Below are 23,161 nucleotides of genomic sequence, written 5' to 3'. Positions count from 1 at the left end.
GTGCCTTAAAATGTTTGAAACCATGGATCCCAACACCGAAAGGTTTTCGTTAATAGAGAGGAATGTCCGTGGTGCATTATCTGCTTCCAAGCAAATCTATGACGAAAAAGAGAAGCAAACCAAGCAAACCACCAAGGACTTACTTCTGAAAGAGTGACACCTCCTCAAGAGCCCTGGGCAGGTCCTTCAGGAGGTGTTCCAGAAGAAGGTATTGTGATCTTAGGTAATGACAGCTCCATGGTGTTACTGCCCACGCGACCTTCCAGAGGGACAAGAGGTGGAGGTGGAGACAGTGAGACTGGTGATCCTGACCCTGTGTAGGTCAAGGCAAAAGTGTGTCTGGGTCTTAGCTTTTAACAAAAAAGTTAAAAAATGTCAAAAAAAAATTAAAGTAGAAAAAAGCTATAAAAAAGATACAGAGAAAAAATATTTTTGTACAGGTGTACATTGTATTTGTGTGTTAAGCTGAGTGTTATTACAAAGAGTCAAAAGTTATACATATATATATGAGAAAACAGTGTGTGTGTGTGAGTGTGCACGCATGTGCACACGTGTGCACTCAGGAGGGGTGCCATGTGGAACACGGAGGAATTTGTTCTCACCCAGGCACGTGTGTGGTTGGTGGGGTTGAATGAAGGAAGATAAATTATAGGAATGGAATAGGGTGGAGGTTGTGATTAGGACCGAAAAGGGATCTAATGACCAGGAAAAACTTGTCACTGTCATTTGTTAACAAAAATAATACTAAAACGCATACATTGTAGTATATTTATAAACAGTCGCTGAGAATTTCTCTCATGTAAATGCCCATTATTGGCTGTGTCCTTTCTACCATTCCCAAGACCTGGGCCCATTTTGTTTACAGGTGAGGACTTGAGAGAGCCCAAGAATTGTGCCTTCTTCCCTCTCTTGCTTGCTCGTCACACCAGTGGACTCTTCCTGGGGCCCATTTTCACTGCTTTTAGCTCTGCAGGGTCAAAGCTGGGAGCAGAGAAGCCTGGCTGCACAGTCACACCCCGCACGTTAGCCACACGTGGTCCTGGTGCCAGGTGCTGGAGGGTTTGAAAGTGCCTGTCTCTGGAAGGTGATCGAAGGCAGCCTCGTGCCAGGGTGCCAGACAGAGCCCTGGGCACAGTGTCTAGTGAGCAGGGCAGCCAGGCACTCATCCTGGTGGGCAGATCCACCCACATGGCCCCAAGGCCTACTTTGTCACTTGCCACCTGGCAGCTTTCACTCTTTCTCATCAAACCAGATACCAACGTTGAGTAGCTTTTCTTTTTCTTTTAAAAACAAAAATGCTTGGCAAGCCATTCTGTACAGATTGACCATTCTCCTTTTCATGTCACTCCAGCATGTCTGAGACAAAGCTGGAACGGACTCAGGTGGGTGATTGACGTGACGGCTCAGCTTGCACCCCATCCGTTCCTCCTGGGTGATGGGCTCAGGCCACAGCAGTTCAGAGTCACAGCAGGTGCAGAATCGGGGACCATTTGAGCTCCTGGTGTGTTTTGAAGCCTGTGACGTCTGCACGTGACCCACTGTTCCCAGGAGTGAGATGCCCCATGCAGGCCTCCCAGGCCACAGGAAGGCAACTTACAACTGTACAACAATCCGAATCCTGCTTCTTCTCTCCTTCCCTCTCAGATATACAGGTGATTTTAGCAACTGCATCAAGGCTGGGGTGTGCTTTGGCTCTGGGGTGCTCTGCTGAATGCCGTCTGCCTGCTTTTGGATGTATTCTCGAAAAGCCAGGCTTTGTTCTGCCCTCCCATCCCCCCCCCCCCCCGGAGGTGGGACGGGTGCCTGCTTTTCCTGTGCCTGAAATGAGGTGGAGATGGTTTGGGAGGGGGTAGTTGACAGCAAGCTGTTCCTTAGCAGCCTGCCTTCTGCCACCACAGCTCCATGACTGGCAGTGGCAATGTTTTAAACAAGAAAAATCAGAAAGAGAACTCTGCAGAAGCCTCCTGTCAGCTAAGTTTCTGTCGCAAGTAGAGGGAAGGCCTGCTGGTAAGGCCTTGTGGTCCGAGAGCCCCACCAGCGCTGTCTGGTTAGGGCCCTTTTGGACCTTCCTCTCTGTCTTAGGCTCCTGGCTGTCTGTCCCCGGGTGCATGTGGAAGGCCGGCAATACTATTTCCTGAAGGGAAGAAAGCTCTGGAGACTAGGAGTCTGTTCCAGACGGGGTTGGGGCAGCTGAGTGGTTCTGCTTCAAGCAAGAGGGAGAAGCACAGGGAACCATCCTGAGACCAACCCGTTTGTTCAATGGGCAGTGCTGTGGCCTCGGCGTGGCCTGCGCAGATCACTGCGGGCCAGGGGAAGGTGGCATGTGGCGACATCTGTCACGTCTGAGTTGCTTTGGGCCGAACTCATATAACTGCATCATTTGTATTTCAATCCTCAGTTGTGTCTACTCACCTTCCAACTGTATTTGATAACAATCTACTGAAAATTGTTATACATATACATAAAATTGTATGTATGTATATGAATATTCAATTCATAGGCTCACATAAGTAATAATTTGAAACAGAAATCTTATTAAATTCTTTTAAACACTCAAATTTGATTGTAAATGGATTTAATTGGATTCCCCTTAGCACTGCAGACCAAATCTATCAGATTCTCTGAAATGCTTGCAAACGAGAACACACAGCTTACCTTGCAGCACCTGGGTGGATCCCCCTCCTACCTGGGTGTAGTTTGTGACCACCCATCAGGCCTTTCTGTTCTCTTACCTGCCTCCTCCTTCCATATTTGTTTGGCTTATTTGTCTCCACCCTATTTAGAGAAACGTTCACACAAGACTGTAGAAAAGATATAGTGTCACAGACAGAACAGTCATACGCACCCACCTTCCCCTACTTCTTAAAATGAATTAAAAATGTCTTCCTATTATAGTCTCCTTTCCTTTACATACCAGTTGCCTGGTTTACTTGGTTGCCCCTTTTGTTTTAATATTCATTGATATTTGTGGCCTTTACAGACTCAGCTTGTTCCTTTGAACTATTATGAACTGTATTTTCTTTCTGATGTTCAAATTGTCGCAATCTGGCCAGTGATCGTCCTTTTGAGGTGGCTTCTATGCCTCCTCCCTTCTGCCCCAGACCATTTGGAGTGGCTTTGCTTTCTTGCAAGCTGGTGTTGTAGGTCCATCTTGATTTTTCCTGCCTTCACACATGGAGTCAGCAGCTCTCCATGGAGCCTGTTAAGGTTTATTTCAAATCTGGGCACCAGAATCATGCTGGTTGGTGATGGGGGCGCTGGTGTCCTTGTTGGGCCACTTTCTTGACAGAGCTGGAAATAACATTTCTTTTGACTATCACCAAATCACATTGATATTTTCTATTGAACTCTTACCTTCCTGACCATTTTTTATTTTTTTCTTAAAAACACCTTTTTGTTTTCTCTGTGAGATGCTCCCAGCTTGAGTTTTTTATCTCCTTTAATTGTATCCTTTCTTTTTTTTTTTCCTTTCAAATTTTATTTGTAAATAACCCTTGGATGTTTTCTCAATTATTGATTGAGTGGGAAAGACTTTGGAGAGGACCGTGCCTGGTTTCTATCCAGATTTTCTTGGTGTTTGCTGAGCAATCCTGGACGAGCCACTTAAACCTTCTGAGCCCCTTTCCTTATAGATGCAGGTTGGGCTGGCAGAGGGAAAGTAATCAGGTAGCTGGGGTCTGAGCAGTAAGTGAGACGTGAAGTGCTGAATGCCTGGTATGTAGCCAGCATTTCCTGAATGGTGTTGGGTGAGCATGAGCGTGAGTGGGAGGTGGCTGGCAGGGGGCAGTCAGGCTTTTCTGAAGCTGCTCCTGGGACCTGTCTGTATTCCTAGCTCTGTAGGATGGGGCAGTGATGGGGAGCCCAGGACCATGTGTGGGCGGGGAAGCTGCCTTTTCAGGGGCAATCAGCCTGGGCCAAGGGAGGGCAGTAACCTGGAGGAGGCAGTTGGAAGACAGTGTGAATCAGAAAGCAGGTAGGCCTGGATTTTCATCTCAGAACCATCTCTGCAGAGCTGATGTGTGACTCTATCCTTCTGAGCCTATAAAAAAGGAGTTTGGGTGTAGATGTTCACTTTGAAACTTCTCAAAGCCTATAAAATTCACCCATAAAGGATGCTGTTTGTGCTTATTTATACACTCTCTGTTTTCTTCCTTTCCCGTTTTCTTAAAAAGTAAATTGGATTGTGCCGTCTTTGGACTTGATGTAAGTTGGGTTTGGTAATGCATTACTGTGGAGAAATGTGGCCTTCCTCCCCACCCCACCCACTGTCACTCCTGCTCAGTCCTGTAAACTTAGTTCTTTTGAATCAATTATGCTGGGAAAAGATCATAAATGACGTTTCTACCTCATTTCCCTAATTATAGCTTAGAAAAATTTACTCTCTTTTTAATAGCTCATACTGGCTTATTTCCTATTTTAAAGGATTAGAGTGATAGAGATGGTTCCAACTAACATTTATTGCAGATTCACTTTGTCCCACGGCTAAGTGCTCTGCCGTGCATTCATTAATTAAAGCCTTGCCCTGTCTACCCGGAGGGTTGTGCAATCACTCCATTTGTGTAGATAAGACTCAGGTGTCTAAGGAGGTCACAGAGATGGCGAATGAGGAGCCTGGACCAAACCTCGGGCCCTCTGACACCAAAAGCTCATGCTCTTAACTATGAAATTAAATTGCCTGCCATTACTGTGTCCATCCGTCCTTTCATCCATCCGTCCATCTATTATTTTTTGACTTTATGGTGATTTGGTATGAATAGATTATTCAAATAAATTCATAGCACAGTGAGGTAAATGTGCCACACTTTGTCTAAGGCATTTCTGACCTCACCCAACTTTCTATGACGCTTTGTGGGGTTTTCATTTTCTGTCCCTTTATTGCGATTTCAATTTGCAAATTCATATTAGACCCCCCCCACCCACCTGGCCCACCAGACATTCTGGATTGAACCTGTTCAACATGCTTGTTTTTGAGGCATCTGTTAACTATTGATTGGTTTATTTGTGAGGTCTACAATCCTCTTTAGAAATACCTTAAGGGACTTTAAATGAATAAAACCTGGACAGACCTTGGGACTCCAGGCTCTGCTCACCTGTCACGAGGTATGACATCTGAGAGGGCCGCTCCGTGGTCTGCAGTGGGGCTATTTACAGGTGCCATCATTGCCAAAGACAGAGACGGGATAAAGGACCAAAGGGAGAGATGACGTGTGTTCAGATAATGGGGGCAGTTATAGCAGGAATTAAAATCATTGTCTGCTGACTTTAAATAAGCAGATGTCCCTGAAAATTTTAAATGTGTATCTAAGTTACGGTCAGAGAGGGAGGCAATGGAGTCTAAACTCCACTTTGATTGACCAGGAACAATTTGGAGCTAGGCTTGGAATACCTTGGAGGAAGAAGAGAGGCCAGAGGGGCACAGGTCCTCCAGGGTGTAGGGGACAGTCGACCATTCCCTTGCCTCCTACATTTTCTGAACTTTCCCAAAAGCCTGTTTACAACTTGAGCAAAGATTCATCACCAGCTGCTTTTAACTTTCCTTTTCTCTCTGAGACTTGACGAGGTTCCGCTACTGGATGGTACCAAAGGGGCAGGAATCCCGCATTCCACAAAGGGACAGGACCTGCTCTCAAAGTATAAGGCTGGGCCGGATGGGTTTAGTCAGCCACGTGGCAAGTGGGAAGGTCTGCTTGTAGCACTCTGCCCTAGTGTGCAGACACAGCTTGGGCAAGGGACCCAGGGCCCTAAAGTGAGGAGAGGGTACCCTGGAGCTGGGAGGGGAGGGGCTAGAATGCTGGCTTTGGGGACATTATAACACAGCATTAAGGGTTCCTCGGCTTCCAGTGAGTTAGGAAACTTGAGATAGCTTTATATATAGTATAGATTTTATATATACATACACACCGTATGTATATGGTATGTATGTGTGCGTGTGTATATGTGCATAGTTTTCCTCTTAATGTTCTACTAACACACACAGACATATAAATATATACACATCCTCTGTAATCTCTCCCTCACCACAGCATCCATCCATCCATTCTACTGAAGAGCCTTGCCATTCAAAGTAGGGACTGGGGACCAGCAGCATTGCAGTCCTGTGGGAGCTTGTTAGGAATGCAGAGTCTTGCCCGACCCCCACCCCCCTCTCCCCCCCACCCCCCACCAGGCGACCGGCTGCATCAGAATTTGCATATCAACAAGAGTGCCTCGTGCTTCACAGGGCAGCGGGCAGCCCTGCCTAGAGGGATGCCTTTTCCTGCTACAAGTTTATTAATTGGGGCATTACACGCCCCGGAAAGAATAAAGGGAACCCATCCCTGTTTGGTCACTGTGGAAGGAAAGAAGCATGCCCTCCCAGTAGTGGTAAAGGGACCTTTCATTGTTACTCATTTGAGAATTATGCAGTCTTGATAGAAAGGTAAGGGGAAAACTGAACCAAGGCCCCACTGCTGCCCTTGACACCAACACAGTTACAGGACTCAGCCAACGGGCCAGTGGGGTTCTATGGCAGTTTTGTTCTAGGGCAGTGGTTTTCAACCCAGAGAGTTTTGCCCCCTGGGGACATTTGGCAGCATCTGGTTGATTGTCACATCGTCAGGGAGAGAGGGTGGTACTTCTGGCATCTAAGTGGGTAGAGCCAGTGCTCAACATCTGACAATGCCCAGGACGCCCCCACCGCAAAGAATGATGTGACCCTAGAGGTCGGTAGTGCCGAGCTTCAGAAATCCTGCTGTAGGGGATGGATTTCAACCCACAGGAAGTCTAAAACCTGCCTAATTATTCGGTAGCTCATATTTATGAGATACTTTTAACATGCCAGACACTTAGAGCTACTAACTGTTAACTCCATTTTTTCTTTAAAGGAAATAAAACGTTACAGATACATGTGTAAGGACCATTTCAAAGCCCTGTTCCCTCGGTCCTTCCCGGAGACAACCACCTTCCTACAGGTGGACCATTTCCTCCTGGTGTGTATTTTTGTACTTTGATTACACATGTGAGTGTCCATCAAACAGTATAGCTTATTGTATGGGCCCCTTTGTAATGGTGCTCTCCTCTATTTGCATGTTGCAGGCTGTTTTTCCAGAAGTTTGAGCAAAGGCATGAGCAGAGAGCAGGACCGTGTCTAAATGAAAACGGTTCCGTTTCCTAAGTAATTTACACTTGTTTTGGGTGGTTGTCAAAAAGCAAATTTTATTTTTGGGTCAAACATTTTAAGAAAAGATGTTTAATGTTTTAAATCAGGTTGAGGAAAGAACACCAGAAGTAATGGTTGCAGATTTTAAAACGTGGCAGTTTTCAAATGCGGACTCTGTAGTGGCCCAGAATCGAGCAAATAAACCTGTCCTGACATCTGTGGGAGGCGACGATGGTGGCCCCCCACCTGCCTGCACCCTTCTTCCTCCCTGAGTGGCACCTCTCAGACCCTGTTCTCAGCATCCTTGGAAGACATTGCCTCCGTCTCTGCATCATTTTTCAGAGCCGGCCAGTTTCTATGGCAACTGATAGATTGAAAGATGAGTGGCGAACAGGAGGTGAGGTTCGAGTGAGATCTCAGGGTGGTGGTGTGTGTCCCTGACGTCACCCTCCACAAGCTTGGATAGGACGATTCTGGCTACTCCCATCCAGGGCTGCTGGCCGCTTTATTTGCAGGGCTGCCAGGGTCTCTGATAGCTCTGCAAATTGCCTCCCTTTCTGCTCCTCTTACCCGTCTCCCCCCGGATTTTTCCTCTCACTGCTCCTTTTCTGTTTTGGCTCCAGACTGTCATCCATAATGCTCAAATTAATTCTGGTGTGTTTTGAGATGCTCTCCTGCCCCGTGTTCTGGAAGGGCAGGGAGGCATGGCAGCGTTGTACTTGACGTGGATGGCGCTGTGAAGTCCGTTCTTCCCTCTGAAAGAATACTGACTATGCAGAAATTTATCGAAGCGGATTATTATGAACTAGACTGGTATTATGAAGAATGCTCAGACGGTAATTATGACCCCCTGCAAAACAGGGATGTGTAGGAGCATTGTCTCCCGGGAGGCGGGGGAGGGTATCCTGAAACCTTTCCAGGGAGATGGGCAGAAGGAGGGGGCACAGGAACCCACACCGCCCGCAGACATGCGTGGCTCTGACAATTTCCAGGGCATGGTGGAGGACGGCAGGTGGGCAGGGCTCGTTCCCGCGGGAGTCTCGTTTGCGGTCGTCCTGTCTTCACTCAGAAGGGGAGATGGTGTTGGTTTGCTGGGTTTGCAGCGTTATACTTCTGTTGGATTGAATTCTCTCTGGGGTGAGGTGTGTGTGTGTGTGTGTGTGTGTGTGTGTGTGTGTTTGTTCGCTGTCCTCTGTGCTGTTCGTGGGGCTAGGGAGCAGTGTATTTAGGAGGTGGCTCTCAGGGCTGTCAGCAGCAGGCCTGGAAGAATCCGCCCTTTTCTGAGCCCAGACCTGCAGCCCAGGGAGGTTGGAGAAAAATGCCAAAGGAGCTTCCCACCTAGCAGGCCATTCAAATGAATTTTGCTAGTGGGATCCCACAGAGATGGGTGGGGAGGTGTTGGGAGGGGCAGGGGGGAAAAAAAGTCTCCTCCTGTCACAATCTCAGTTTGTGCAGGGAGGGTGTGGCACATTCCAGAGGAGACTGGGTGGAGTTTGTGCAGCTGGACAGGCCTCAGGTTTCAGGCACAGGGGAACTAGCACTGATGTCCATTCTCAGAGAGGCCACAGGGGAGTGGCCTCAGGCTCCTGTGGTGTTGGCATCGAAACTGTGCATGTCACATTTAATCTGTATTTCTTAATTTCTTCTTTAAAATGACCCTCGAATCACATGCCTTTACACATTCAACACACAAACAGGATACAATTGATATATACACTTTAGGGGTTTGTTCCCCAGTGATGATATGTTCCCAGCCCCACATGAGCCATTTATAATAGGTAGGATAACTGCTTTTTAATTGAATGGGGAGTTTCAGATGGCTTGAACCGTGACTACCTTTGACTAACCTGAATGATGTAACACTCTGGAAGCTGGCCTCATTAGTAAGCTGAAGAGCTACATAATTGTCTCTTATCTGCTGATTTCCGCCTTGACTGTGGACTACAGGAGAGGGGCCAAGAGGCTGGGAGTGGGGGGGGCGGGTGGTATTTAAATGTGCTAAGAAACTTCCCCAGTTGAGCCCCCCCTCCAGCATTAGATGAAGACAGTGTCATGTTGAGTCTGTGTCTTTAAATATCTTGAGTAATGACGATGGTGGGCAGCTCCCAGGGTCTTGAGGGGAAAAGATGACTGAATTCTTCTTTTCTTTTGAATATATTATTCTTAAAGCAAGTTCCCTTCCTGTTGCCCAGCTCCAAGATGCAATAAGAGGGGTGCTCCTTTTCGGAAGCCATTGTTGACCTCTTGTGGTATCCTTGGTGACATGAGACTCGCTGAACTCTCCGTAACTTTTTAAAGTATGGACCTCTGAGGACCACTGGACGGGCCCTGGTTACATTACAACACAGCACCTGTGCCTTGGCCTGTGGACGAGTTGGGTGTGGCCATGGCTCCCACGGACCCATTCTAGCAGCAGGGGAGGAAGGTTTCTTACTATCTTGACCCAGTTGCCACACTGTCCAGCTCTCTTTACCCCCTTGTCTGTGGAAAGAAAGCCAGTCACTCGTCGTGATCAATCTGAAGGCGAGAGAAGGCCTGCTCTTATCTACAGGTCTGTCAGAAGGATTTTCTTACCCAGCAGTTTCTCAGTTGAGTCTTTTGGCCCTGAGGCAGCCAGGTCTCTCTGCTTCCGACCGAAAAAGAGAATGGAAGAAGAGGTGGCTCTTCTGTTCACGGGTAAATAAATGTTGATTGTAGTTATTGTCTGAATGTGTGTTGAGCAAAATACTTGGCATTTACTCTCCATCCCAAGTTGGATGAAGGGGAAAAGGCCATCGGGACAGAACTTACTGGGACAACTGGCATCCCATTTTAAAGATAGTTAGCAAAGCAGGCATGGAAAGGAAACAGAAGCCCAGAAATAATCTAGTTTGGGAAACCCATGAAAGGGGAGGGATTTCAAGTGTATGCCAATTTTGGTACATATTTCTAACTAGTTGGGTTCTTTCCTGGAGGGTTAGTCTGGAAATGCAATTTGCCTCTATTTTTATGCATCTTTAAAATTGCAAGTCAGTCCTTCATCTCCCGGTCCTAACCTTCCCGGTGAGAAGACCTGGTAGGAGTAAAAGACATAGCATTGCTTTGTCTCTCTTATCATTTGGAATTTGAGTCTTAAATGAGGGAAACTTCTAGGGAACTTTCCATACTAATAACAAAAGATGAGTCAAATGTTTTGAAAAAGATGTAAAATCATCATCTATGTCAAGAGTTACTGACTCAAATTGCAGGGTTGGCACTGAAAAAAGCAATACGTAGATCTGGGTGGAAATGTAGATTTCAGGACAATGAGGGACCGTCTTATAAAGTTAGAATTTAAAAATGGCTGCTGTTCTCTTGTTATCTTTGAGGTTTAGGGGAGCTTTAGTCACTGTTGGATGAGTGTAGCTTTCCCCCATACCAGGTTTGATTGTGGAGTCTTACACTCCATCCCTCCACCCCACCTGCCCAACATACAATAAGACCCCAGAGAGTATAGCAAGGGGCATGAATTTCTTAGATTAGTAAGAAATTGGAGGGCTTGACTTCCCAGTACCTTAAAGTAATTGTTAGAGATTTAAAGTAGCCAGCCATCAAACAGTGTAACAGAGGCCTTTGCAGAATTTGCAGTTTACTGTTTAGACTCTGGTGTTAAACAGGGTCATGGTTACCTGCATTGGACGCGTCCCATCCCTAACTGCAGAATCTCTAAAACCTGGCAGATCAGGAAAACCCCCCGTTTACTAACAAAGCAGGTTCTCAGACCCACTCCAGACTAGGAGAGGCTCTGAAAATCTGAATTTTGAGCACATGCGTTTGGTGATGCTTTATATCAGGTGTGTTTGGGAAACTGGGCGAGTGTCGGTGGAGACCAGCCCTAAGTACGGGGGCTGGAAACTCCTTCCTTTAGGTCTGTTACAGAATCTTACACTGTTTCTTGGCTACACTGGGCACTTAAAATAAATTTTAAAAAAGAGTGCTTTAAGAGGATGAGGCCTCTTTCATTTTCAAAAAGGATTGGGTTCAGTTGTATGTTCATAAGTGAAAGAAATAGCACACTCTTGTAGTTATTCTAGAGAGAGGTAGGATAGCAGAGCCCTGGCCTGGAGTTTGCGCTTGAGGTCTGTTTTGCATTCTGTGTGGCTGTGTGGTTTGGGCCTCTCCTGGGACTTCGGTGAGCCTCTGTCAACCTAGATTCCCCATCTGGAAAATGGGGATAAGCACACTGACCACAGCGGTTTGAAGAGGGTAAAGAGTGTCAGTAAAGTAAGGGCTCTTTGTACACAGTGAAGGGCTCAGCCAGTGCTTAATTTTATTTTCTCAGAAATACCGTGTTTCCCCCAAAATAAGACCTAGCCGGACAATCAGCTCTAATGCATCTTTAGGAGCAAAAATTAATATAAGACCCAGTCTTATATAAGACCCAATATTGTATTGTATTGTATTGTATTGTATTGTATTGTATTGTATTGTATTGTATTGTATTGTATTGTATTATACCCGGTCTTACATTCTATAAGACCGGAGCTTATATCATAGTAAAATAAGACCTGGTCTTATATTAATTTTTGCTCCAAAAGATGCACTAGAGCTGATTGTCTGGCTAGGTCTTATTTTTGGGGAAACACGGTACTACTAAGTATTAAGTTCTTTTTAAAAATAGGTTTGAAAAGGTGTATGGTCTATAGAACCCAGGTATAGTATTTTGACCACCTGTTTCTTGCTGCAGCTTCTTTTGTAGTCTTCCACCCTCATTTCCCCCTTTATACAGTATTAAAATACAGTATTAAAGATTCAAATGTCAGGGCAGGAAGTGGTCTACTAGTTTGTAGGGATTTTATAAATGAGGAGACTCAAGTAGATTGTCGAAGTTGTTCCTATGACTTCTTACTCCCTAGTGAAAATCCGTGACAGTACACAAGGGCCATCACATGTGCTGTTACTGCCTTGACTGCAGTGACCTCTGAAATGTCACCCCAAACTGGGGGTGGCTGGCTTGTGAGTGAAGTTTTGTTAGAGGTGTTTTAAGCATAAATTGAAAAGCTGTTGCTAGGTTTTTGAGATGGTTTTCTAATTCTCCTGCCCTCTATGTCAAACAATGTAAACAGGCCCCCATTTTTTCATCTTGTGTGTATTGTGGGATATGCCTTTGGTGATAGGGGATAACTTTTCCCTTTCCAGACAGTGCTCTTCTGATGGCTGTTCAAGTGGTTTTTGTTTTATTTTGTTTTTAAAGGGGATTACATGTAAATGTATAATGTAACCGTACGTTTTTATCACTAGCTTTGTTTGGTAAAGTAGAGAGAATGTTTTCCCTCAGATGGTCAAAGCGGAGGTCTAGAAAGCTGACAGGAAGACAAAGTAAAGCTCGAGTTTTTAAAGCTTCGTGTTTCTCTTATTTATTTATTGTTAAAAATAGCAAAAGCGAGGTCTTTGGAGGAAATGACCCTCAATAACCAGCCGCTCTGCTCCGTATGAGCAGAGACGTCATACATGAGGGGGCAGCACGTAGAGCATTGAGAGAGGAGCACCTCCAGATGGCACGGGGTAGAGCGGACAGAGGGACACTTGAGGCAGGGGTCAGGTGGGGTCAGGCGGGCACAGAGGCTGCAGGGAGATGCAGGCCTGGGAGGCCAAGGTGTACAGAGACATCTGAAAAGAAGGGCGTCCTTTAGGGCGCTCCTGTCCCGTGGACCTTTTTGTGATGAAGTGTTCCATTCCGTGCGATGCAGTGGGGCAGCCACTAGCCATGTGTGGCTATGCAGTGCTTGAAATTTGACTAGTGTGGCTGAACTTTGGATTTTAGTTACATTTAAATGTGAGTGGCCCCAGTGGCTTGTGGCCACGCTTTGCACAGGGGAGGGTACAGCTCCAGGAAGATGATTTCATGGTGGTATGTCAAGTAGATCTGGAGAGGGACACTCATAGAGCGCTATCCCTCTGCCCTGCAGGAGACAAGTGACACCTTCCTCCTGTGGCCCTTCCCATCTGGTGTTCCCAGAGACAGGTCATGAACTCACTCCCTTCCTGCCTCCCTACTTTGGGCCGCAGGGGCTGGCCCTCGCCTCTGTGGTGGCACTCACACCTGTGACTTGACTCTCTGGGGCCAGCAGCTTCTCTAGGGCTGGGCTGGGCCACCCTCAGCGCCCGTGTTCCATGTCGGTTTCCCTGTCTCTCCTTGGCTCAGGGACTCCAGGGCTTTCTCACTGGTCTTTAGGGATCGTGTTTTGCTTTGGCTTTTGGACAAAGTGCTCTGTCACAGAAGAGGCTCCTTGGCCGGTATCTGCCTTTACTTTGACGTGAATGCAGATGTGGATGAGGTTTGAGACTCCCCTCACCTCCCCTTTGAAGGAGGAGAGGAGAGGGGAGGGGAAGGAAGTGGGCGGGGAGTATCCTGAATGCTGCAACCCAGAGAAATGGGGTGACATGACGAGGCTAGGGTGGTCTTGTGTCAAAATGCCACATCTTAAATGTTTTTTAAAATTTTTATATTTTTTTAAAAATGTTTTATTATATAATGTATACAAACTTGGACACCATTTGTTAAGGGGAGCGTAGATTTGAGATAAAAGATGAGTCCAGTCAACTTTGTTATGAGTAAAATCACTTGAAAGTATTTTCACATATATGAAAGCAGCTTTTGTTTTCATCTGTATACATGAAGGCCCAGCCCAGTGTCCTGCACGTCTTTGTCAGTCAGTCTGCTATGTGCTGAACGAATAATAAACCAGGTAGAAATCCTCCCTCCCCCCTTCCCAGGGTTTTACACTCACTGTCATTTGACTTGAATTAACAAGCCCAATGTGATAACATTTACTCAGATTAAAGAAAGATTTTCCCCCTAAATGTATATCTTTAGTTCAAAACTTATGAAGATTTTTCAAGTATGATTATGAACTCCCTGCCACTGAATCTCTAAAAGCTCTTTTTTACAAAGAACACATCTTTAATGTCATAAAATGTAGCAACCATTTTCAGGCTCCAAAAAATTAAGTAGACATGCATACTTCCCTAGGTTTTAATTTTTTAATAAAATCCTTATTATACTTTGGTGGCCTTCTGTTTAGAGGCACTCGTCTCTGATCTTTGATTATTTTTATGGAGGTAGCAATTCAATCTAGCAGACTTTTAGCTTAGCAGTTTTTAGCTACCTAAGCAGGCGGCTCGGCTGAAAAGATTCAAAGGTCAATTAGACCTTTGTCTCTGAACTTGTGCACAGAATTCTTTATGACGAAGGAGGTGAATCGACAGAGCAGTGAAATACGTCTCCTGGTGTGGCTTTTAGGAGCAGGGAGACCTGCCACCGTATAGCCGGGAGGTGGCTGAAGCACTGAAATTGCAGAATGTGCTGTGATTCTTTGAGACGCCAGTGCTCTGGGCCACCTTTCAGCAGGTTTGATGGAAGAACCTGCCATCTTCACTGTTACAGGCAAAATCAAACCATACAGAGGAATTGGTATTGAGATACGCATTTAAACTGTGGGTTCTTTTTCCAGGCAACATTGCAAGATAGTAGGCAATAGATTTTTTCCCTCCCTTCTCCTAGCAGTGGAAGAGATCGTTATATACTTGGCTGTAACTACACAGATTGAGGGCGAGAGTGGAATTTATAAAATGCAGTTTGAAAAAGAGCAAATATGCAGTGGTGTTATTACCAAAGAAAGACTAGGATGAATTAAGCTTAACGCTGGTAATGGTTACTGCAATTTGTTTTTTCCCTTTTGCTAGAAATCAGAATAATCACTTCCTTCCCCGTGTGGCACTGAGTCAGGCTGTTGTCACAGTCAGATTTGTCTCAGCTTCTGAAGCAGCCCACGGGAAATCCTTCATCTGAGGGCATTGGGCAATCATTCACCAGGCACCTCCAAGACGAGAGCCCCACCTTTAGACTGGTGTGCCTGCTTAAGGCTTGGTTGGTATTGCCCTGTGCAGTTGCTATGAAACTTCCAGGACGGTACCATTCCTCCTTGCCTCTGGGGTAGGGCAGGGGTGGGGAGAAGAAGCTGGAGGCAGAGAGCTTGCCTGAGGTCCTGCACCTGCCTGCCCGCCTCCCCTCTGAATCCATAGCACCTGGCAGGGTCACCCCACAGCTGGGCGGGGCATTCCCCTTCTGACAGGTGCTTTGCCTGCCCCACCCCTCCTCCCAGCTCAGGAGAGCCACCCCTTCCGGTCGTCCTGGACAGTGCAGGGCCAATGGCCCTGGGTACACCCTCCACTCCAGCTGAGCCAGGGTATGACCTCCGCTCCTGCCAGGGCCTAGTGTGGCCCCGGGGGCCTCGAGCCCCAATGGCTCCTCCAGGCAGGCAGCCAGGAGCTCCCTCAAGGACAGCCCTTTAGGGCAATGTTTTGGCTTTGGGGTGACTTTAGCAATGTCCCTGAGAGACGAGGGAAGGGAAGAAGAATGTTTTGAGTATGACGGCCAAGATGAAAAGCGGAAGCCCACCAGTGAGCAGCGTGAAACTCTGGATCTCGTGGAAGAGGGTAATTCTGTCCTTTGCTCAAATCTGATCCTTTCCCTGTTAGTGTCTAGATAGGCCTGGCAGTTCCACTGCTCTCACAGTACTCTTTTCTTATTGAGGTGTAACGTCAGACACACAGATCTTACGTGACAGTCATGAAGGGGAAGTCTCCTCATGCCCGTCTAGTTTACGCCTCCCTCCTGGGAGACCATGGTCCTGACTTGGGTCACCTGAGCTTTGTTTTGCCCGTTCTTCATCTGTGTGAATGGAATCGAACCGTGTGTATTGTCTTGTCAGGCTTCTGTGGCTTAACTAAGGTCTTTGAAATTCATACATGTTGTTGCAAATATCAGTCGTTGTCTTTTTTCTTTTTTCCTTTGTGTCATTCTAGCACTCCGTCTTAAGAGTTTTCATTGTTTTCTTGTGACTGAACAGGTTTTGGTAAATTAATGGACAAGAGACTGAGTCATTATATATAAAACATGGCATTGTTTATTTTAAAACATTAGTAATCAGTGATTTGAAGTAGGGATTTTTTTTTTAACTTAGAAATATTTCAAACAGAAAAGTACAAGGGCTGACATTGGAGTCACCTGGGAGCCCACCACCGTGCTGCATTGGGGTGCTGCTTTTGGAGAAGAGGGCTGGTGTTAAATAAAGATCTGCCCAAATGCTGGGTGTGAATTTCCTAGTTGAGCCTCTGGGGCTTTCACCCACAGCCCAGAGAAAGGGATTTTGAGGAGAGTGAAACTGGATATTTAAACAGTGACTGAAGGGATGGTCTCTAGGTCTTGAGTAAAAGCAATCGGGATACCTTTTCAAAATTCTGCTCCGTGGTGGCCTATGTTCATGTCTCAGCATAACTTTTAAAATTATTTATAATTGGCCATATACAAAACGTTTATGTCCTGAAAATATTAACGCTTCACCTACAGGACAGTTCAATGCATTTAATTGGAGAAGGGGGTGGGGAACAGCCAGAAGAGAGAGCAAAGGGGCTCAATGCTGAGGTCTGGTCCCCAGCCTAGCCTTTTCATGGAAGAGACTGTGGACGTGCAAGGAGAAAGGGGTGACAGGCTGATGAGGACTATGCATTTGTTGGGTTCCCAGAAATGCTCGAGAGAAGGCCGTGCATCTGCTGTTGTAGAACTAGGGCCAGCGCAGATGTCACTGCATCCGCTTGTGTTCCGTGACGCTGTGCTACCCACCGTGCAGCCTGTGTATCTGCCTGACCTGAGAGCTTGTCAGACATGCAGACTCTCAGGCCCCACCCCGGACCCACTGAGTCAGAATCTACATTTTTAACAAGATCCTAAGAGGATTCTTGTGCACATGAAAGTATGAGATGAGCTGCTGCCTTAAAGGATAGCAAAAGGGTTTTAAAACCCAATCACGGACCCTTTGCTTCTAAATTCAAGGCTATGCCAGGTTCTGGCACAGTGTCATGTATAGCCTAGTCAAGAGAAGAAAAATAATTGTATTGCCCATATTTCCTATAGATATATTTTTGTATGTCTATATATGTTTCACTTTTTAAAAAACATAACGATAGCCAATGTTTATTGTGCACTTACTATGTGTCAGGCACCATTCTAAGCACTACTTTATGTGGATTTGTGCATTTACTCCTTCAGAAAACCACATGAGGTTAAGTACTGTTATAATTTTCATTTCGTAGGTTTAGAGGAAACTTAAGTTAAAAACTCATCCGAAGTCACAGCTAGGTAGTGGTTTCAACCTGGGTAGAATGGCTCAAGGGCTCTCTGCTCTTAAACACTTTGCTGGAAGTTCTCGACGTGGGGTTCCCATCCCGGTGCTCCACACCCCCAGGAACGTGTTAGGAAAGCAGTCTTGAGCCCCTCCCCGCACCTGCAGTCACACACTCTGGGGCGGGGTCCTCTGGCTGATACCAGACCCGTGCGCACTGTCCTGTGTTGGCCCACATGGCTTAGACGCCAGGGTCTCTGTGATCACATTGGACGGGGGGGCCAGCTCTGTATTTGCCGTCTTGTGACAGACTTACATTCTCTTCCTTCCCTCTTGTTTGTTCCCATCCCATTTTGCTCCTTTCTCCAATATTGTTTGCTGTCCCACAGGTGAAGTGTTAACAATATTTTCAGGACAGTAACCTCAAAAGAAAGGCACTTTATTGCCAACGTGCTTCATTTTCTTTGTAAAGTAAAATGCACAAGATTTGCTCCTGGCCTGAAGGAAGGAAATCTTTGGCGTAGATCAGGAAGACAGAGGTTTGGTTTGGTTTCTGTGGCCAGTTTTGCTAGAAACCTGTATCCAGAGCAACCTGTTTTTCTCCAACACTATTACCCCACACTTGTCTTAACTTAATGAGAAACAAGTCCCACGCGGGAGAGAAATGCTCTGCGTATAGTGAAAATGTGCGCAGGATGTGGGGATAATTGTGTGCCCTGGATTCTAAGGTGGTTTTCTACGCTAACTGGCTTCAAAGAGGTGCTTTTGGCTGAAAGCCAAAGGACAAAGTTAGTATTTGATAGCTGTGGATACGGGAGACACCTGTTCTCTTCCGGTCACCTTGTGGGGGTGATAGGCACTTATGAATGTCACCCATTTAATCTTCAAAACAGCCTTTGAGGTCAGCACATTCCCATTTGCAGTCACAGCAGCCGAGGCTCAGACAGGCTGTCGCTGTCCTGACCCCCACAGCTGTAGGCACGGATCAGGACCCTCACCCTGCCTTGGGGGTCTGCCTTCCACAACACCCAGGCTGTAAGCTAATCGAGTCCCTTTCCTCGACTTATCTCATTGAATCTTAAAGGAGAGAAAATACCCGGCTTCGGGTATTTCAGGTAAATACCTGGCTTACAGGCGCAGAAACGGAATTGACTTCAAGCAATGCCGAGTGGCATTAGTGGAGAGGGCTGTGCTTGTTTTCCCCTGGCCCCTGTGCCCCGGGGGAGGTCAGGGCCTGGGGCAATCGCAGGGCTGCTGGGCGTGAAGTTGTAGCTCACGTCTCTCGTGTCCAAGCAGCACCACTGGCACCAGGAAAACACTGGTAAAGAGAGTGAAGTTTTGTTGTCAGGTCCTTGTGGTTTGTTGCGTGGCAGAGTACCATGCTTTCTTAAGGAAATGCCTAAGAAAAGCCTGACTTGGTCATTTTTTCTCACCTGGATGCTTCTGAGGCTATTACCCAATGGCTAGATCAGTCATTCAACTCCTGGCAGGATTCAACAAGAGCACCTGGGATGGTCTGGGGTTTCCTGAGTGCTCTGATCTGCAGGTGTAGGTGTTCTGAGCGGATGGGCTGCTGGAGAGACGGCATCCGGTCCTTAGCGGTGTCTACAAACAGGCAGCAGCAGTGGCTGCACAAAGGGTAGTTTTCAGGTGTTGAGCACTAGCCAGGACTTAGCATCAGGAGAAGCAGAGGTGAAAGAAACACCACTTGGCAGTGGCAACCCAGAGCCTGATGGGGCCAGCCCCGGGCCAGCCCCACGAGTCTCTGTCCGCAGCTGCACCCTGCTGGGCCGTCCGAGGTCCCCACTTGGTTCCAAGGCCAAGCATAGGAAGCAGCACACATAGAACACATTCGTCCAGTTTAAAGGGAAGCCCTGGGCTGCGTCCCAGAGGCGGTTGTGATGCCACCAGCCACTGTGGAGTGGGACCTTCCCCCCCAGAGAAGGAGCCATCGGGCTGGGCTCTGGGGTTTGTGTTGACAGTGTGGCCAGTGGCACGTGCAGGTGCCTGTAGGACTCTCTCCTTCCTATAGGGTTGTGGACGAGGAAGGAGGTAACCCCGCTTATGGGTACTGCCCTCAGCACTGTTCCAAAGGTCTCTGCTAATGGTGTTTATTACCTGGGTCCAGCCTGGTGTTTCGTTGTTAGTATCCATGGCTACCCATGCAAGCCTCCAGTGACGTCAGGTGCTCAGGGTGGTTCCCCTACTGGGAAGCTGGTACTAGCGTCACCCCAGGGCTGGCCATGGGCAGAGCTCACCCGTGGTTTGTGTATTTTGGGTCTCCTTGGTGCTCTGCCCACTTCTGGCACCTGTCCCCTGACGCCCTGCCATTCTCAGCCTTCTTGTCTCTGAACGCCCCAACAGCACGTCTCACCTGGCCCTTCCTGCTTGCTCCTCTGAATTATGCTAATTTATGCTTGTGTCTTACCTTCTTAACTAGGCCAGGATTCATTTATTAACTGAGGGTAGGATTCATTTATTTACTCGGCAGTTAAGAGCATTAACTTGGGGGGTAAAACAGATTAGGCCCTTCCATGAAAGTTCTGTGACCTTGGGCACTTAATTCGTGTCTAAAATGTGGACACTGGTAATACTTTCCTCATAGGATGAATGTAAACACTAAAGGAGATGACAGACATCCAGCACTTAGCAGAGTGCCAGGCACAGAATGACCGGTCAAAAATGAGGCATTTGGTTATCACCCACAAGACCCTCATTAAATACCCTGGCGATGAATGGCCACCATTCATCACTACTGAATGTTCCAGTCTAGGGTAGGGTGGATGATTATGGCTTCCAACAGACCAGGTTCAAGTCCATGCTGATGTCCCACCTGACCTTGGACAAGCCACTTGACCTTCAAATGGGGAGCATATTTGTGTCATGGGGTTGTTCTGGGTTACAAGTGAAATACTATTTCTAGAATGCCCAGGGTAGCAGTCGGCATATTGTAGATACTCAGTAGTCATTTCATTTCTTCTTCCCTGCCTCTTTAATAACTTGCTTTGGTGCCCTGCTCAGCCTACCTTGGCAAGCGAAAGTGAGCCAGTAAAATAGTCACACTAACATTTGAATTAATGATACAGAGGTGCAATAAAATGTGGCCAGAGCGGTATTGTCAGGCCTCTGGCCTTGGCATGTGACATCTCTCTCCCACCTCCCAGGGCACAGGCCCAGACTGCTCTTCGTAGCAGGCTGGCCTCTGCCACCATGCCATCCCAGAGGCTGCCGTGATAAACCAGCATCTTTCACCAGAGAGGGCTGGACACTGCAGTCTGCCCTCTTGCTTCCGGTTTAAGACCACAGCTGCTTATGAGTGGATGCCTTTCTTGTTAACGCAGCTTCTTTCTTAGCAACTTCAAACTTCATCATTTCTTTGTATCACATTGGACTTGAGCTCACCCCTTTCCAGATGGCTTCTTTTTTTCTCAGGATTCTCCAGGACACTTGCTTATCTTGGGGTGATAAGATACACACAAGGGCTTTTATGTGTTTACCCCTCTCTGGGATGTTGGTTAGAATGAGCCTTTCCTTGCAAAGGCTGGTCCGGAAGTACAACAAAAATCTTCCATTTTTTGAGCATCAACTATGTGCTGGGCCCAAAAGAAGACTCAGCTGCCCTCATGTGGCTTAATCCACCCAGGTGGAAAGGGACATGGGACATTCATAAAAATTAGGTTCGTGGTGGCTGTTGCCATTTTTGGTGGGCCCTCACCCTGGTCCTGTACCCACTTCAAAGCTGCGTCAAAATAGTTACGTTTTGTTTGTTTTTTAAACCAAATAATGTGTGTCTTATGGGTCTTAGTAGTGAATACGCTTGGGCTACTGATACATGCTATAACATGGCTGAACCTTAAAAACCTCATGCTCCAATGCCAGACACAGAAGACCATATATTGTATGGTTCCACTCCTATAAAGTATCCAGTATAGGCAAATTAGAGAGAGTCTAATTTGTTTTGTAGATATTGAAGGGCAACAGCTAAGTGAGGGACTTGGCTGAACCTCCAAAAGTGGCCCTAACTTGGGAGAAGGGTAGGGGAGTGTCATGCTTGGGAAGAGAATTCAAAGTCAAACTTCTTAAAAATGGGAGAGAGTTGGCCCTTGGTGTGATGGTTGTATCATGAAATTGTTCTGCCATCTGAGCAAATTTTAATGACAGTTATCTAATTAAAAATAATCTGGTCATGTGGGGCAGGCTAGTATCGGTATGTGCGTGTTATAAGTGCTGCTGCTTATATGGGTGCTTTGCTCTTCCTAAACTAGTTTGCTGTCTGAGAACTCCATTGTGCTCTGCGTTAGGCTCTGTCCAGGGTGAGATCATAAAAGAATGCTTTTACATTATCACGCAATGGGGACGTGGTTGGAATATGGTGTATGTCGTTCAGGGGTGCTTGTTTATTCGTTATTTGGTAACTTAAAATATTGAGGCGTAATTTACGTACCATCAAATTCACCCATTTTAAGTGGACAATTTAATGATCTTTAGTAAATTCACTGAGTTGTGCAAGCACCATCATAATTTTGTTTTAGAACATTTGTAACCCCCACCCCTCATGAGACCCCTCATACCTGTTTACAGTCAATTCCATTCCCACCCCCAATCCCAGGCAACCACGGGATGTCTGTCTCTCTAATTTGCCTACACTGGATATTTTATATGAGTGGAATCAAACAATATATGGTCTTTTGTGTCTGGCTTCTGAGCATAAGGTTTTTGAGGTTCAGCCATGTAGCATGTATCGATCAATACTTCATTCCTTTTATGGCTGAGTAACAGTGTGGACACATGTTTTTATTTCTCTTGGGTAGACACCTCGGAGACTCTTAAATCTTTGTGACCTTCGGTGAGTCATCCAGCTTCTCAGAGCCTGAGTTTCCCTGCCATCAGGTGTGGCGGTGCAGGTGTCTAACGCACCAGCATTGTGCCTAGCCGAGATAAGTGGGGCTTGCTGCTGTGCAGTGGGGTCAAAACCCCCATTTGAAGATGTCCCCCTCAAAAGTGCTTTGCCAAATCAGCCCAGTGTAGATAGATGACTGCCTGATGTCTTCCAAGGGAAGGCAGACTATGAAAGGCAGAGTTTTTACAGTCGGAGACAGAAGACCTGAGAGACTTGGCTAAGGTGTCAGCTAGTAGAGGTGCTGTCTTCCTGCTGGGGAGGAGCAGGATCTCCCCAGATGGAGAAGTGGGAGAAAGTGCCTACAGAAGGAAATAGCAGACGCACACACAGTGCCAGGCCTGACATCTGAGAGTGACAGCACTAGGTGTGGACGAGCTGTGGTGGAAAATGGGCACGGCTGGCAGGTGAGGAGGCGAGAAGGGTAGGCTGGGGTCAGGTGAGGACGGTTCCTCTGTCTTATGTGTTGAGGCTGCCGCTTGTAGCAGTGGCGGAGCTGGTGAGGGTTTTTAAGAAGAGCATTGACATATGAAAGTCAAAAGCATGGAGACAAAGCTTGAAAGGATGTCTATTTTGTAATGCCTGGGAACTTGGCATCAGTGCTGACTCATTTAGAATTTTATGGGAAGCTTTTCAGCTGTGGCTCCTAGGGTCTGAACCTCCCTGCCCCCGTGAACAGAGCAGGCAGTATTTATTAGGTCTATTTCCTGCAGGATCAAGGGCCAAATGTAGGGAAGCTTTTTCAGCTAACAACTGCTGCTAGTGGTCAAAGTGAGAGAGGGATAATCCACTGATTTCGTGGAGCATTCTTTTCTCTGACACATAAGTACCAGCTCCTGTCTCTACTGGAATTTCTAGGGGGTAGGTGTTTATTTTGAAAGTGTATTCAATATGCCTATAGTTTTTGTAATAAAAATTACAGAAAATAAATTTTACCTTTAAAAAACTGATATAAGGTACAGAAGATAGGAGAAGTTATTGGGG

General features: G+C 46.7%; 1 protein-coding gene across 12 annotated transcripts in view; it reads left to right on the top strand.

Annotated features, from left to right (window-relative positions):
• The window catches only part of TRAK1 (trafficking kinesin protein 1), a 168,127-nt gene that overhangs the window by 96,374 nt on the left and 48,592 nt on the right, over window positions 1–23,161 (top strand). For 2 of the 12 annotated variants that reach the window (XM_074312567.1, XM_019727549.2), the window contains exon 1: window positions 15,296–15,595. The exons of 6 other annotated variants lie outside the window; for them this stretch is intronic. In XM_074312567.1, coding sequence (XP_074168668.1) covers window positions 15,484–15,595 — 112 coding nt within the window. In that variant the 5' untranslated portion in view covers window positions 15,296–15,483. Of the gene's footprint in view, window positions 1–7,595; window positions 7,975–15,278; window positions 15,596–23,161 lie in introns of those variants that run through there. 4 more of the 12 variants (XM_019727551.2, XM_074312569.1, XM_074312571.1 and 1 more) reach the window with 4 other exon arrangements.

Source organism: Rhinolophus sinicus, linkage group LG10, assembly GCF_036562045.2.
Source record: "Rhinolophus sinicus isolate RSC01 linkage group LG10, ASM3656204v1, whole genome shotgun sequence".
Taxonomy (NCBI): Eukaryota; Metazoa; Chordata; class Mammalia; order Chiroptera; family Rhinolophidae; genus Rhinolophus; species Rhinolophus sinicus.
Note: the sequence above shows the minus strand (reverse complement) of the source record. Positions and strands in the feature narration are given on the sequence as shown.